The sequence below is a fragment of the Lepisosteus platostomus genome, chromosome 24 (genome assembly GCF_059453375.1).
Source record: "Lepisosteus platostomus isolate fLepPlt1 chromosome 24, fLepPlt1.hap1, whole genome shotgun sequence".
NCBI lineage: Eukaryota > Metazoa > Chordata > Actinopteri > Semionotiformes > Lepisosteidae > Lepisosteus > Lepisosteus platostomus.
This window is the reverse complement of record NC_142634.1, coordinates 17,525,071-17,542,460: the sequence shown is the minus strand read 5'-3', so window position 1 is coordinate 17,542,460 and position 17,390 is coordinate 17,525,071. Positions and strand designations below refer to the sequence as shown.

The 17,390-nt window shown below is 40.5% G+C and overlaps 1 protein-coding gene across 1 annotated transcript in view; it reads left to right on the top strand.

Annotated features, from left to right (window-relative positions):
• The first annotated feature begins 576 nt into the window (after positions 1-576).
• Positions 577-17,390, top strand: part of lhx5 (LIM homeobox 5) — a 36,685-nt gene continuing 19,871 nt past the window's right edge. The window contains exons 1-3 of the mRNA XM_088618441.1: positions 577-1,213; positions 4,237-4,460; positions 10,484-10,761. Coding sequence (XP_088474567.1) covers positions 1,044-1,213; positions 4,237-4,460; positions 10,484-10,761 — 672 coding nt within the window. The 5' untranslated portion in view covers positions 577-1,043. The remainder of the gene's footprint in view (positions 1,214-4,236; positions 4,461-10,483; positions 10,762-17,390) is intronic.

Here is a 17,390-nt window from a genome sequence, read left to right as displayed (position 1 = left end):
ACAGGATAGCCTACATGTAGGAAGAAACTGGCGCAGATTTGTGGCTCAGGACAGCCCGGGGAGCTTGTGTTCTGTGAGTTTTATCCCGCTGCGGCCTACCTACGTATCCTTCGTTTCGTTTTTTTCTCTCGAGTATATCTCTTTGCAAAGTTGGTGGCTTCGGGCTTTTGTATTTATGTAGAAAAGCCATTATTCCTGAAAGCACTTTTCAGTATTGGTTTTGAATGTAAAAGGACCCAAGCGGCATGTCTGAGCGGCTGGAAAGAATTATTGCTTTTGTTGTTCTGAGTCCAACTTGAACGTAGTGTGACGTCTGCTATAATAAAAACAACGACACCAACATCAAGAAAAAAAATAAACATACTTTTGTTTCTGGTCTTAAGCCACGCCATTTAAAAAAAATATATAACACCCTCAACCATTTTGAGGAGTTGTTTGTTTCCAGTGTGCCCGGCGCAACGTTTGAGCCAATTTAGATGTACTATAAATTAAATAGGTTGCTATGGCGACCCTATCCTGATTGGCCGTCGAGGTCGGAACGTGACCCGAAACGTCACCGAATCTGAATAAGGATGCGCGAATTACCTAAGACGGGCAGCACAATGATGGGAGGAATGGTGACTGCGTGAGGTGTTTCGGGGGGGAAAAAAAGTACCAAGAAGGAGAAGAAGACGAAAAAAGTACATTTTCAATCCATGCGTTCGCCCCAGCGGACAAGAACATTCATGCGACCCATCGTCACAGAGCGCTTCAGCGCAGAAGGAGACCAGGCTGTCCGCCGCTCGTAGCCCCCGAGGATCAGGATGACGGACGCTGGGAGGCAGGAGTAGCTCCTCAGGTTGCCTGTTGTAGGTACCAGCGCCCAAGGAGGTCGCCCACTGCGCGGTGGGGCTGGAGACGCGGTGAGGGGGACAGACCTGCTCCGCGGGCGGTACTCTCCGGCAGCCAACACGTTGTTCCACGCAGGGTCCGGGGACCAGGGTCCGGACAGCCGTGACCGCTCCGCCAGGTCGCCACTGGGTCGCCTCCAGGACAGCGTGAGGATGGTGCACTGTGCGGGCTGCGAGCGGCCCATCCTGGACCGCTTCCTGCTCAACGTGCTGGACCGAGCCTGGCACGTCAAGTGCGTGCAGTGCTGCGACTGCAAGTGCAATTTGACGGAGAAATGCTTTTCCCGGGACGGCAAGCTTTATTGCAAAAATGACTTTTTCAGGTAAGGCGTTTTAGTTTCCGCAGGTGACGGCGCAGGCAGGCTGTGCAGCGCGCACCTCCAGTACCGACGGCCTTTTCTCCAGCGCTGCCCTGGGGATTATTAGCTCGTGGTGTTCGTGTCATTGGACATGGATGTATGTAAACTTTAGATATCACTTATTTTGTTAGTTTCGACCTTTTGTTGAAAGCCATTCTAGTATCTCACATCTGTTTAAAAATATATTTCTAGATGTGGAAAACCACGCTCGTGCGATGACTACATCATTTCAAGAAGAAATAACACAAAAATGTGGCGTTAACACAATAGTGTTGAAACAGCTCATTCCTGCATTAGAAAGCTCACTGTTATGCTGATGTGTTATTTTATCCCTAACACAACACGAAATGTGCTTCTAAACGCATTCTAAACTATATATATGCACTTCAGAGATATTTCTAATTAAACAGACAAAATCAACGTGAACCGCTCACAAACAGTAAAATTCACTGTCTCGCCAAAAAGCTTTCTTTTGCGTGCTTAACCTATGGGTCTGTCTGTGACGAGGAAATCTGACCAGTACTGGTGACGGCCCTCTTTCCTATGTGGACTTTCACTTCCAGGATTAATCGATATCTTTACAGTTGTTCTATTGGAGTCAGACCTACAAATAATCAAGAGGTGAAGAGGCTGAATAACCCGTTTGTGAATCTAAAGAAAATCGAAATAATGAGGATTTCTGTTTGTTGTTTTGGTTTGGGGGGGTCGATATTGTTATTCATTCTTGAACAATACCCAGTTTTATTTCACTTTAAAAATACGAGTAACAGGGAATAGCATTGACTTCTATTTCCTTGTTTGCGTAAATTGTTTTCACATGACAGTCTCTGTGCGGAGGTTCACAGACTTGAAGAGCAATCAAATAAGAGGAAAATAACTAGAAGCTTAGATGACAATTTCCTTAAACCCCCGTCATGTTAAACAACGCCATATTAAAAGAAAAGGATTTAACCTGATTTCATTCTTGAGAGATTCTCTAACCCCCTTCAAGAATGGAAGTGGAATCAAGTTTAGTTCTTGTGGATCGACTGTCACACACCCTGTACATCTTACAGGCTCCCGATCGCAAGTGTTTCTGTCTGAAATCGCCCTTGCTCGCCAGGTTCCTTCTATGAAGATATATCTCATTGTTTAGCAGCATCTGGTCAGTACCAAATCCTGCAGCTGTAATTCTTCCAGTACAGTTCTGATTTTATATTCATACAAATAAAAACATCAACATCTAGGTCTTTAAAAGACTTAAAGTAACGCGATGCTTTGAAAGGGATGACAAGCGGAGAATTTCCTTATTAAAGTTTCTGAGGCCCCAAACGGCCCTAATTATCACGATATTAGCGGGGGCCATCAAATTCGGAATTTCAATTGTATCCCCCTCAAATGACCCTACAAGGCCTCTTATCTGCTGACAATAATGACGATAATGTGTCTATTTGTTGTGTAAGTAGAGGCAAAGCCTCTTTTTCTACGGACCTTCTCCAGGTGCATTTGAAAAGTGCGCAGGGAGCGATACAAGCCCATTGCAAATAAATCTATTGACAGTGGATTTACATTGCGCGCCGTTTCTGTGGAGGAGCCCTTGTAAACATTCACCATGAGAAAGAGAAAAAAAACTGTAAATGAGACAATTATGCCCCCAGGATAGGACACAAATGACTTATGACCTCCAGTGCCTACTCTAAATCAAAGTCATTTAGGTAAATGCGGTCGTTGAAGGAAAAAACCAACACAAGAAACCACGTTAAAAGGCTGGGTGTTGGTAGAATAGTTACCTATTTGTAGTTTCCAGTGATAAATATCTCATTCATTAAATAAATTAAGGAGCTCGCACAAAAAGATAATAACAGCAATGTGAAGCAGTCGATAATATTATAATGTTCGTTTTCATTTTTAAAAATTAAACATTTAATACATAATAAAAAACAGCAGCAGCAATAATAAAAATAAGAAAGATTAATCCCATTCATTCCTCAAATAATGTTGGAAAATGAGGCGCATGTTCCGAAGAACATTTGATCCATGACAAAGAAAGAATAAAAGAAATAGATTTAAATTTCTCTTCAGAATTGAGTTTGCTTTGCCGACATTATAGCCTGACACTCATTTTGTGATCTCGGAAAGGTATATGTGAATTACACTCGTATCAGCTTATTTTAGGCAAATGGTTTTACAAGGCGAAACGTTCGCAGTCTTCTTAATCCTGTCAGATCTGCCGCTGTTCTGAATGTGTCGATTGTCACTAATGCGAATTGCGGAAGCCTGTTGTCGGGTTAATTTTTAGCTCTCAGTCACAATTGCAATAATCTGTTTGGGGCCTTAAAAAAGGGAAGGCGATGTTGCTCGACACCCATCAGCCGTTCATTTAGAGTAATAAACCGAAGAGTTTTCTCTTAACGTACCGTCTTTATTCATCACTACAGATGAATGAAGTACAGCTAAACATGTTGGAGGTCCGCGAATTTATTTCTGTTCTTAAAAATCAAACATTATTATTATTATTATTATTATTATTATTATTATTATTATTATTATTATTATTATTATTATTATAAGACGAATAATACAGTACACGAATATAACGGAAGAGAAATGATCTGTTGATTTTCGTATGGAATTTGAACCTGTTTTCTCCTATACTGAACAATAGCAGTCTTGCAGCCTGCAAACCCTAAACAGATTTTTTTTGGTGAGGTGCGGCCAATTTAAATGTAAATTTGAAACCTCTCAAGGCCTCCTCCAGCTCTATTGCGATGGCAAAATAAAAGGTCGAATCTGTCACAGAGTTGCTAATATCATCCATTTTCCGGGTGAGAAGGAAAACAACCTCCATTTTATAATTATCGAGATGGACCATTGTTTTAACCATATTGTCTTTACACGTACAGCCGCGCTGTCTGTTTTCAGATGGTTACTATCATTTCTCGCTTTTATGTGTTTGGCATAAAACGTGGCTCTTTGACCGTTTGTTTTTTTTCCCTTTTCTGTTTTAGACGTTTCGGCACAAAATGCGCCGGCTGCCTTCAGGGCATCTCCCCCAGCGACCTCGTCAGAAAAGCTCGGAGCAAGGTGTTCCATTTAAACTGCTTTACCTGCATGGTCTGCAACAAGCAGCTATCCACTGGAGAGGAACTGTATATAATTGACGAGAACAAGTTTGTGTGTAAAGAAGATTACTTGAACACTAGCGCCATTAAGGAAGTCAGTTTAAATTCAGGTAAAGTTGCGTTGCACTCGTGTTTGTAGTTTGTCCAGCATGCAGAATCCAACCACAAATGACGCTGTAAAGCAGCACACAGGTTTACTCACATTAACAATTTCTTCCGTTTCCGTGGGCATTCTTGTTTCAGTGTTTTGAGGGTTGTGTTCAATTCTTCTGCTTTTAGTGAGGCGTGTTGTTTTTTTAAGGTAACTTCATAAATCGGAGAAAATCTAGTTCTTTTGAAGAAACCTGCTGCAAACATTTGAAGCCTCCGAGGTGAGAAAGGGAGAGGTTTCACGGTTCTGCTGAGACCAGTTTTCGTTTTAGAGTCACCCAGTGCTTGCTAACACTTTCAGCGAGAGTGAAAGCGAACGATGCCTTCTTTTTATGAATATTTGACATTTCTTTATCTCTTAACCTGTCCGGTTTCAAGTTTACATATATCATCCGATTATCTCTGTTGATCTTTCTCGCAGTTATTACTGTGACAGGATACTGCTTGAGCTGCCGTTTGGGCTCAGAAGCGGGGGATGCGCTGGTACACGGTACATGCGCTTTCGTCTACTTTGTATGGACTTTGATTTTTGCTACATTCATAACTTATGATCTGTCACAAACAGGGATTAAGGACTTTTTTAAAGAAATAGTTCGCCAAGGGCAAAGTCAAATTTTGCATTCAGGTTTATTCAGATCAACATTGAGATCCAAAAATCTTTCGATCTACGTCTTTCTCGCGAATTACTTACCCAATACTGGGCGCCGAGTTTCCTTTCGCAGAGAGGGAATTAAGTTGTTGACCTACCATTGGTGGGAAGGATTGAAAGTTTAATTGACCAAATTAACCAAAACCAGGCCCAAGACGTTTTAAGACAGTTATCCGCTTAAATCAATATTAAACATTATTTACACAGTTTTAGATACATGCATGCATCATCTTTCTACATTTATTTCCATGCAGTATAATGAATGAAAATATCTTTAGGTTTTTCTTTTGGCATCTGGAGCTCTTACCTCCAAGACATGCAATTTCCCAGTCGTCTAATAACGACTGTTAAAGGGATGTTACAGTAACAGTTTATGCTTGACTGTGAGAAAACTAAAAAAAAAGTGGTTAATTTTCGCTCAATTAATATTGAAAAGCAAACACTGCAGTGTATTCCAGTTTGTGCTGGCACACGGGAGAGCTTAGGCTGGCTCCCCGGTAAAACATGCAGCCGCTTTGGCATCAGCACCTGCTTCGCGGGAAAATACCCATAACCATATTAACACAACGCCGGCGCTTGGGAGACAAACAAATAAACAATCAACTAAATAAATAGTTTTCTAAGTCTGCGTCTTGTACCACCTTCGGCCTTGTTTAATTGAATCGTCTCATGAATTAAGGAAAATAAAACAAGCAAAACAGTCGTTCAGCAAAATGATGTCTGGCGCCAGCCATGACGAATTCCGTGTGCTTTCAATTTCTAAACCCAGGGAGCCCCCATCCAAATTCCGCCATCTTTTACCATTCAGAACCGCGCACGTAGGCAGATGAGCTGGAGGGTTATAAACACCTGCTTCTTTATCATACTTCTCCCCTGGTGTGAATTTCTCGTTTATAGTGTGTGTGTGTGTGGGGGGGGGGCTGTAACAGATGTGTCCTGCTGCACTGTGGTCTAGTACACCGATCACCGATCACCGATCATGCCGACGACGACGCCAGAGCAGTCAGGACTGGGGCGCGTGGGGTTAGCACGAGGCGCTTCCTGGGGGTATCTGTCGCCCCGCGGGGCTGCAGCTCTGCCCCTCGCAGCCCCCCCAGCACGGTGTTAAATACACGCAAAAACGAGGCGCGTGCTTTCTCAAACAAACGTAGAGACGCATCCAAGCGGGCTGGTATCGCCTTAGTTGTAGATACTGGGGCGTTCTCATACAACAGATGTGACTGGAGTACGACTGGCTGGTCGATCCGTTATGTACACAAACAGAAGTTTGATGTAGGCCATGAGAATTTTGTCAAATGGACGCAATGAGCGGATCCATTTGCCTGCTGAGGCTTCTGAAGTCTTCAAGCTACCCCTGAAATGATCCAACTTGAATCAACCGCAGTGTAAATTAACCCAGGCCTGTTCGCAAGTATGATCAGCTCGTCTTTATAGAAAACAAATCTACAGTGAGAATAAAGGTGAAACGATAACTTTTACAGAAACAGTTGGTTAAAGTGTTGCTTTTTGTTGTTTTAGCTGCTGTTTTTGAAAACACGGATTTAAAAAAAATCTGCAAGAACCACAGGCTTAGGTGCCAGGTGTCGCTGTGCAGAGTGTCTTAATGCTGTGGGCGTTTGTACAGGACCAAAGACACAGCAAAGAGGGATAAAACTAGTACAGAGAATAGAATAATAGTGTATCCCAATTCTTATCTGACATGAGTTTACATCCCTGCCGTGGCAAATTAAAATGATTACCTGTTAAGAAGCGTTTTACATCTGACGCGTCAGTTTCTGCTTCCTCCTCTTCCAACAACTTATATTTATATTGAACTACAAAGAAAAGAAACTATAAAAAGACATGGTGCACATAGGTACCCACGTATTTTGTTTAATAATGTCATTTTCGGCGAATCCAATGCATTTTTAATCGCTTAAAACGTTTCAAATGATCCATGTTTTTTTCTTACGAGATTATCCCGCATAATCCTGTTCAGTAGAAAATATGTGTATTTTAATTAGATTTCAAATTCCATTTAAGTAAATTACTTTCAGACGTGTTATATACAAGGCTGGCATGAGATTTTCATAATCGTGGATAAGTGTTTAAGCACTTTTGTGTGACAGCGTGTTTGCGTGACAGCGTACAAATGAAGAAGAACGTTGTTCTCCTGGCGGTGCAGTGGTGAGCATTGCAGAGCCCCGGGGTCTGTTTCGGATCTGGGGTGCTGTCTGTGTGGAATTCGCATGTTCCCACTGTGTTTGTGCTGGTGTCCCCCGGACGCTCCAGTTTCCTCCCACAGTCCAAATACACTAGGTTAATGGGCTTCTGGGAATATCGGTCCAGGTGTCAGTGTGTGCAGGGCAAAGTCTGTGATGTCCCGTCCAGGGTGTATCCTGCCCTCCGCCAACTGCTTGCCGGGATAGGCTCCGGCTCCCCCTCGACCCTGCGCTGCATGGAGCGGTTAGAAAAAAGATGAATCTTCCTGGGAGGAAATTCAGCACCACGGACAGGGCAACGTCTCGTCACAAGTCAGCGCAAACGCCAAAGGTACCCAAGTGGTTGGCGCGATTAGAAAGACTCCAGAGAAGCAGTTCGTATTTTTCCTGCGAATATTTTTTGAAATAACCTCACCAGAGTTTCCAGATTTTAAGGATCTATGCTAGTACAGACAATGTGAAATAATCTAAATGATATTTTTACACCGCAGAGCTCAGATGCTTTTTATGACATTTTCTTCTTTTTTTGACAAACGGCTTAGACTTTTTCTCTCCCCCTCTTTCTGACACATTATCCATCAGTCTGCTTTCACACGAAACGTGTGTCTGGTAAACTCGCTTCTATTCCCAAACTGCTTTGGGTTCCAAGCGCTAAAGCACCGCACCGCACACTGGCGAATATCCGCGCAGGGCCTGGCAGAGCTCCATTGCTAAACAGGAGGCAGCGCTCAGTTCAGTGAGGTGTGTTTAGAACCGTGTTACAGGAAGCTCGTGTGGCGTCAGCTGGCAGTGAGCCCCTAAATCGCTAGTGCCAGTCTTAAAATATTAATTTGTCTTGGACTACATCCGTCATTGATAGTTATTTTTGTATTGCGTGTGTAAACTGTACGCAGTGTGGTTCCGTACAGCTTCGCCGTGTTGAAAAACTCTCCAGACTTTTGTTTCTTGAAGAATCTGTCACAAGTTTTAAGCAAGACGCCTTCAGATCTATAGTCACGAAGAAAAGGGAAGAGAATATGACGGCATACATTAAACGTCAGACCTGGAATTCTGCCTGTTACTGGTATTTGATAGTTTGGCATTTTAACTTGTGGTTATTTCTATTGAAGAATGGAAAATGTCGATACGAATCTACACCTCATCCATAGTTTATTTTCATGAGGTAAGAACGTAGTAAAAAGACAGTAGTTTAATTAAGCTGAATTCTTCACCTGCAACCTATTTCTCTTCTTTTACAGTATATTAAAAGAATGTGCCCTTGAAATATTTGGAAACCCTTTTATAAGAATATTGCTACAAAAAATAAGGCTTAAACGTAGAAGAACGCTTATACTAACGAAAGAAATGACAGATATTTTATGCAAACTAAAGTCTAACCTCTAGGTTGTGAGTTGAATGAATTCTGGCAGTAAGAAAGAAAATAATTCGTGTTTGAATCTAACCCTAAACACTCCGTGTGTCCGTGTGATTTAAAGGTCTATCCAAAAGCACCCAGTTAACCTCTTTTGAAAGATCAACATTTTGCATTTGAATTCAGGACTGGCCTGCTTTGTTTTTTTGGCCAACATGCTTTTGTTTTGCATTGTTGTGATTATTTATTATTTATTGTGACATTAGCCCACGCACTAAATCCATACGGACAATAATGCATTGAAATAGTGACACGGGAACAATCAAATTCAGAAAGTTACAAAGAAACGTCTTTTTAAAAACACTTACTGTACTTAATTTCCACTTATTATTTAGTGGTTCTCGAAAGAACTTCTTATACGTATTTGTGGTCGGAAATCCCGAATACAGCCTTGTTCGGTCCTTGTTTATTATTTCGTGGTGCAATAGTGTAAATGAATTTTTTATCATTTACGCAGAGTATTCCTGGAGAACAGGCTCTAGAAAAGAGAACTCAGCAGTCGGCTGTTGGCGGTCTGTAATACCGGAGGTAACGGGGCCATTTGGTGCTGTGCATCCGTCACCTTTGAACAGAATGGCTGCCTTTTGACAATGCAAGACGAAAAGCCATAATTTAGACAACGATTTGAAGAATACGTCTTTCTAATCAAGTTCGTGTTATATTCTGATTTCGTATTTTTATATTAGTCCAACCGAAAGCATGATCCTCGAGAAACATAATAACAAATCCCGATTTTAAAGTCCCTGTTATGTGGCTTGATGTGAATTCTAAATATATCTTCCATGATTTTAAGTTCAGCGTGACTAGCTGTATAAAATAATCCCTCTGAAATCTTCATAGACCTACAATATTCGCAGACACCAAATCAGATTTTCGAAACAAAGTGTACATTAGTGTTTTCTGTACCTCTTTGAAATAATGCGCATGACTAAATAGGATATAAAAGATTATTCCAAGTACCACAGTATCATTTTTGGCAGCTACCTGAGAATGAAGTGTATATTGTGTGAAAATTGAGTTGTGTTAGTTTATTCCCAACAATGTATTACCTGAACACCTCATATTTGTTTCGAGGTTAGCTGGCCTATCTGGAGAAATAGCCAGCAGACAACACATGTATGTTATTTATGTTTTATGCAGGAACATTAACATTTTGTACTGAGCAGGCCTTTTGCTAAGTTTGGAAATGTTTGGTAAACTCTGTGTTCTTTACAGACCTTTATAGCCAAATGTCTACCCATCTGCAAGAAAAGCTCAAGATCTGTGGAATGTCATATTATATATATATTTTGAAATCTTGAACAAAGTGGCCCCAGTGAATATATTTCTACTCAGCTAAATTTGAAATATTAGCAAATTATGCTTTCATATCTTAAAAAAGAAAATGTAGCTTTGTAATGGCGGTTTTTGTGAACTGTTAGTGAAAGTGTGAACTGTTTTTCCAACGTATGGGGCTCGTTTCACAAAGCGTACCCTTTCAGCAGCTCTCCTTTCAGTGAGTTTAAAACATCCCAGAAATAAAACGAGGAACTAAGAAACACCTCATTCTGACAGAGAGATCCTGACAGAGCGCTGCCTGCGTTCCTCTCTTTGTTACTTTCTTGAGAGGATTTTAGTCTTTCTTTGAAATGACGAGTAATTGGTGTTGGAAAGCGACGCGTGTGGAAGGCGAGGTGTCCACCCGAGCAAACGGATAAAGAGCTTTCTGTTGTCCGTCCACAGTGTCTTCGTGTACCGATAGAAGTTTGTCGCCGGACCTCCAAGACCCGATACAGGACGACACAAAAGAAACGGACAATTCCACCTCCTCAGACAAGGAGACAAACAATAACGAGAACGAGGAGCAGAACTCGGGAGCTAAGAGAAGAGGTCCCCGGACCACTATCAAGGCCAAGCAGCTGGAGACACTGAAGGCTGCCTTCGCCGCCACGCCGAAACCCACCAGGCACATCCGGGAGCAGCTGGCGCAGGAGACGGGCCTCAACATGAGAGTCATTCAGGTATGAGAGAAGAGGGGTTTCCTCTATTTATCACCGGCTGTCGGCCTGTCTCTGCACTCGTCTGTCGTGAAAGAGAGCGAAATTGAGTGTGGTCATGCAGCTACGTGCTGGAATCAGCGCGCTTAGGCCAAAGCAGCAAGATCAGCAACAGCAAAAATTCAACACGGAACATTGAAACTGCGAATCTTAGGTTCTTGTAGGTAAAATATGGTCTTTGTTTACTGAAATACTATGGTATTTGTTTTTCTTTTTTTTGACATCATGGAAAAGTACATCAGAATTAAATATGACAGGAAAACACGAATATCACATGTGATTGTTTCGCATTCTAGGACAACATACGTGTCCGCCAGTTGCCGGATACGGAATGCGGCATTCTGGGCGTGGATGGTGCGCTTGATATTGTTTTTCCCGTAGCATCGCAAACTTAATGCAGACACATGGGTGATTTTCAAGAACTGTTGTTTAATTTCGAAAGTGGATTGGTATTTAGTAGGGCGCATCGCCCTATGCTATATTCTCAAACAATTGTGCAAAAATTTTAATTAAATACCTTGGTATGAGTTCTGCAAAACGTCGTTTTTTGGACCAAGGATTACACGAGTAAAATAAACCCATGGATTATTTTTTGCTTTTTATATAGTTGTGGATTACATCAGAGAAATCAATGTTCTATTTACATTTCACCATGATATTTAAATAAAAACAGCATTCACTGATTTGACAGAAGCTATTTCGAAGAGCGGAACCTCGGGTTGTACATTAACAGCTCTTTGATACGATTCCGAGAATATGCACAGAACAGCTTTCAATTAAATAGACGCAGTAAAACAAGTGCGACTCGATCACGGTAACGCTGCAGTTCGGTTGGCAATGTACACTTCTTTTCCGTGCTTTTATGAGGAACGAGAAAAAGCGAAGTGTCGCAAAACTGCTTCGTTTGCAAACAGAAAGACAAAATAATGTACAGGCCTAGCAAAATGTACCCTACAGTGTTATAATCACGCCACTGATGATATAATTAAAGTTTAAACTACATACCTTAAATTCTGAAATAGGCGAACTGCGTGGTTGAGCTACTGCACTCGTTTTTAATTACGATTTATAGGGCTTCCGATTGTTCCAGTACTAAAACCTCAGTGGTTCATCTCTGATCCACTGGGAGAAAACAGCTAAGCCTGTAGTTACTTTCAACTGCTTTCTAAAAAACACATCCATTTACAAAAATTCAGTTATAATTTTAATTTATTCATGAAAATATGCTCTCCCGGACAAAGCTACGAAACGTTTTTTTTTTGCAAAACTTGCAAAATGACTCTTTTAGAGGAGAAATATGATGAGGAAATATGAGGCGACCAAACCGTATTATATCTTCTTGTGAAATAATGCATCTCTATTTATAATTAAATTATATGTTCGTTGATTAATCTTCCACCCCAACGTCCACTTTCTAACTGCTAATGTTTATTTACACCACGACCACTTTGACATATATAAGGAGTAAGTCTAAATATAGTCACGGTTGCGTCATCAGACTCATTAAATCTGCGATGTCTTAAGTTCGCCTTCGGTATTTAGGGCATTTTGAATCGTTAGTTTGAGCCTGTCTAAAGTTATTATCGGACACTGGACTAAAGTCATAAAGTACGTACACATTAAACGCTGTTAGTCACAGAGTATTGGTAATGAACAAGTAGTAGCACGGAGAAATCCGAAAGCTGTTTCTTTTGAAGTTGACATGTTTACATTTGTAATGTTTTTCATATTTTTTTTACATATAGCAGAAATATATAGCCTTCTAGGCATAGTGTTTATTGGGAAATTATAATAAATGAAGAGATCACGAAACCTAAGGCTAAAATGCTAAATTAACACGCAACACAAATATTGTTCTGTTTACCTTTAAATACCTTTTAATTAAGGGGCAAAATAAACGCTGTTAACTGTTGAAGTGCTGTAGATTCTGTATTTGAGTAACAGTGATTTCTGGATCTGGGCTATAGGTACAGTATATACCCTGTAGCTATTTTTATATCCTAATTAAAGTTTTGATTCTAAACATGTTGACTACTTCTACAGACGGTTCAGTTTCAAACTTTTCAAGCGTTACGTTTTATTCTTTCAGGTATGATGTAACTCAAATAACGGGAAACTGAATACTCTGAATTTACCTGAAAGAGCCTAACGTGATATAACAACAGTTACATTATGTCGCCTATAGCAGTTGCCTATTTGACAATCTTTCCGATTTATTTATATTTAATTCAGTTTAAGACTCATTTACCATTTTCTAGATCATATGCAACAGCTCATGAAAATCATTCTTTTGAGCAGCAGAATATTAGTTGGTAAGGTAAGGATATTAAGCTCTTGAGTATATGCATTGAAGGCACACAACTTACCGGCTTTAAAATTAAAACATTTCTTACATTTTTAAAATAAAGGTTGGTCCTCCAAAGTGTCTGTGGCTAATCAATAGTCATTCCACACTCCACCAGTTTTCACAAGGCAAAGAAAAGACCTGTGCTTGAGAGCAGCAGTTACCAGTCTGCTTAAGAGTGTTGTATCTCACAAATTCTGGTAAAATATACAGCTTTTGTCTTTGTTACTTCTCGCGAGTAACAAAGAAATACACACTTACTTTATGGAGCAACACGTCTGTTAGGAGCCTTGCACTGCAGTGGGCTGCATGTATCCATTATTGTTTTGCTTAGTCTATGGATAGAACTCCTTGATCCAAGCTGACCTGAAGTCAATATTTCCCATTTACAACAGTGATATATCTAAATAATAAGAACTAAATACCCGACTCACTCTGACTGATATGTGATCAACATATATTGGAAACCAGTGACCAGCTTTCAGCAATTCAGCCACAGAGTTCATTGTACTTTCTGCAAAAGGGAACCAGAGAGCTGGGGAGAGCCTGTGGATCCATATGAAACCTAAGGCATAAACATAAATGCTTAATGTTATAATAACAGCTTTACATACGCAGGATTAGTTATTTTTTTAAAATCTGAAGTGTTTTCCTCCTAAATAATGCTTAGAACCTGTAATGTATGCCAGGAGCTTCCCATGACGTAAATGGGAAAACACTCTGAAATGTCACAGAAGCAACAGAACCCTGTGGTTCCCAGGCACCAGTCTTAAACATCCATATATTTAAAACACAAGTAAGGAGCCCAGTGGGTGTAGCACTTTCAGCAAGAGACAGTAAGATAAAGTAAAAGATAAACCTTCACACTGTGTCAGCAACTTCCAGATCTGAGCTGATGTTCCACCAGCCAATTTAATGTGGTTTGCAACAGTTATTCTAGCTGTATACCGACCTTTTTATAATTGGACTTTGTCAGTCGTTACTTACAAAGCAGCTATATTATCAATAAGTGCCATTAAGAAATGTGGCCTCTTCTAGTCTATAAACCTCCAGGACTGCAGTTCAACAAATATTTTCCTTAATTGACTCTTAACTAAAAATACGTGGTTGCTGAAGATCAATTCAATTTAAGTTGTCTAACCAATTTTATGGTATTGTATACAATGTTTATTTTATGGTGCTTTACTCTAGCTGCGTAATACATGCTGCAATATCCAATCGCTGTCTGTGACCTGCCCCCCGGTGTCAGGCTCCTCAATCTTAATTCAGAAGTTTTTAGTTTTTGATTAGGAAAAATGTCTCCCTTCAGCTGGTTATGACTGTACAATGAATACAGACTACAATCTAAGACTTGACTCCTTTAAGGCTTTTTCTTTTTTTTCTGGCATTTCCAAGGCAGATAAAAAAGAATGAGAACTGATGCTGAAGAACTCATTTTGGAAAGCAGGAAATATTTGTTCAGAATTGTTACTTCACAAGGGAGTTGTAGAATTTTACTGTCCTGGCAAAAGATGCTAAGCTAATGTATTGACAGATAGTGACTTTACAAACAGGGTTGACTAAACATGAATCATTATGGCTGATGACCAGAAGCACTCAGATCTTTACAAGGTATGGAGACTTTAAACCTTCACCATTGTGAGAAGTACAAAAATCATCTGTCACAGAATGATACAGGTCTCCATTTACCTGTAGACAGTATCGGTTGTGAAACTGGTTCCATTGCACCGGATAAATTTAGGGATATAGGCAGAAAGGCTTTAAAAAATAGCTGTAATTGTTTTATTATTCCATTTCTTACTTGCTGTGCATGCTGTTATGTTTTCTGCATGGTTGCTCCATTAACCTACCTTTCATCTGTTATTAAATTAATCATTAATTACTGAAACAGGTGAACACCTTCTTGTCGTTTCAACCAGAGATGAAACTGTAATGGAGAAAGATCACCTTTCATTTCTTTTTCTTTCTACTCATTTCACAAAAGAAATGAGAAACAAATCTCACACTTAACAATCAGGCATAGCTTTTCTGCTAGATTATCACCTTCACACATCTAGTTGATACCTTTTAAAATGCAATATTAATAAAAATGAAGATGGTCACTAAATAGTCCCAAAACGTTAGAAATATTGAGATAATTTTGGAATTTCTGATGCTACAAACCACATTCACTCACGGACTCTTGTAATGCAACTGCAGCAGTTTTGTGGTGGTGAACAAAATTCCCTCCTTCTTTAAAATCCCCAGCCTGTGGGCTTGAATCTTTGCTAAATAGACTGTATGTGCAGGGAATTTAAAGGTTACATCAAGGATTATTGCTAAAATGAAATGTTCAGAGAAGAAACTTTAAATTTAAAAATAAATGTTGCATGTTCTTTCAAACCAGGTGCTTGTATGAATAGTCTGTTACGGTGTGTGCTGCTGTGTGTTTTATAGTTAAAAGTCCTGTGGAAAGCACCTTGGTATTTTCTAGCTTCTGGTCCAAGTGATGTGATTACCCAGTGTCTGGGTTGAAATTCTGCAAAAAGTTGAACATGTCCTGAAAATGTTTCTTTTCTACAGTTAGTACTTGTGTCTTAGAAAACAAATAATGATCTGAAATGAGGATGACTGCACTGAAGGCGTTTCCACAAGACGTTGTTTGCATCTCATTCAGTAGAGTATGTCAGATCTGAATCATTGTTCTGTCACTGCTTCTCAGCATTGTACCTCAGTGAATTCAGGCACCCTTTATCTCTAGGACAAATGGTCCTGTTCCCAAAACCCACAAAAGGTAACATTAACCCATCTGTTTTTCAAGAGGCCCAGAGAATAGACTCTTCAAGATGTATTCATTCACTTTGATGATGTAACTATATTTTTGCTTTAGCAGATTTCCAATGTGATTAGAGGTAGGGTGTATAGAGAGAAGTCAAGACTCTGTGAAACTTGAACAGTAATTAAGTACCTTGTAAAGACAGGCAATGCCATGAACTTTACCCAAGAAAGGATGCTGAGTGTCTGTCCTGAGGATAGGACAGATATCATCAAGGCAATCTCATGTTCAAGTGTGCAGTAGAGGTGCTTTTGGAGAAGTTCCCCATCACTGCAATGAGGCCAGCAATACTGTAGGGTATTGCCACAGAAAAGGTGAGGTGTCAGAGACTGTCTGGGTAGTTTGTGTTTCCAGGGATCCTCTGAATATGAGGTAACGATTTCCCTGGCAGCTGAGTTTGATGTAAATGTATCTTTCACATCTTCTTGGACTGCATGTCCTTGTTGTTTCCAGAACGCACAGGTTTAGTTCTCCATGGACTACCTTTAATATAAATCTACAAACTGGGTGCTGTCTGTGTGGAGTTTGTATGCTCTCACTGGGTCCCCTCACAGTCCAAAGACATAGTTGTAGGTTAATTGTCTCCTGGGAGTGAGTGTGTGCGTGTCTGTGTCTGTTTGCCCTATGATGGACTGACGTCCAATCCAGGGTGTATCCTACCTTGTGCTGTTGCTCCAGCTCCCCTGCGACCCTGAATTGGATGACGCAGTTAGAAAATGCATGGATGGATGAATCTATAAACACAGAGCACCTTCCTGTTGTGTTCATACAGTGATGACTAAAAGTAGGAATCCTGATCTCTACTGGTTAAGAGTTGGTAATTAATTCCCTGTACATCCCAGTATCCTCAAATCTACAAGTTGTTTTGTTTACTGCACTCATCTTTGGTGTGTGATGGTTTGCTGAGGTGGCAGCCTGTTGTGTAAACTACCAAGCTTGCAGTCCGTTGTAGTGCAGGTCCAGCATATAGCCAACGTGGTGATTCTGCTTCTGAATGAAATAGCAGTTAATTAAATACCCGTATTAACATCAATCCTCAACTGGAATAGAATGTAAAGTCCTGCATTCGAATGGCTGTGCTTGTCTGTGTGACTGGGCAGCTGTGTTGTTTGCTCAAGAGTTTGCGCTGGCCTAAACTAGGGAAGAGTGTTCTGAGATTCAAGGCAGGTGAGAAGGGAGTGACTTGGCAACTGGAGCTCCCTGCTTTTAGGTACCGCAAATCCCCACTTTGCAATTGTCTTCTCTCCACATTTCCCTGGAAACACACGTCACTCTTGATCAACCCATCAATGGTCTGATGGAGCTGATCATGTCCACTGGCAATATAAACCTAACAGTGCTCAACAGATTCTCAAAGGCTTGAGTTTGGTTGAAAGTTTTAATAAAACTAAAACTATATGTATGAAATCTGTTTTGGATTGTATGCTGTGCCCT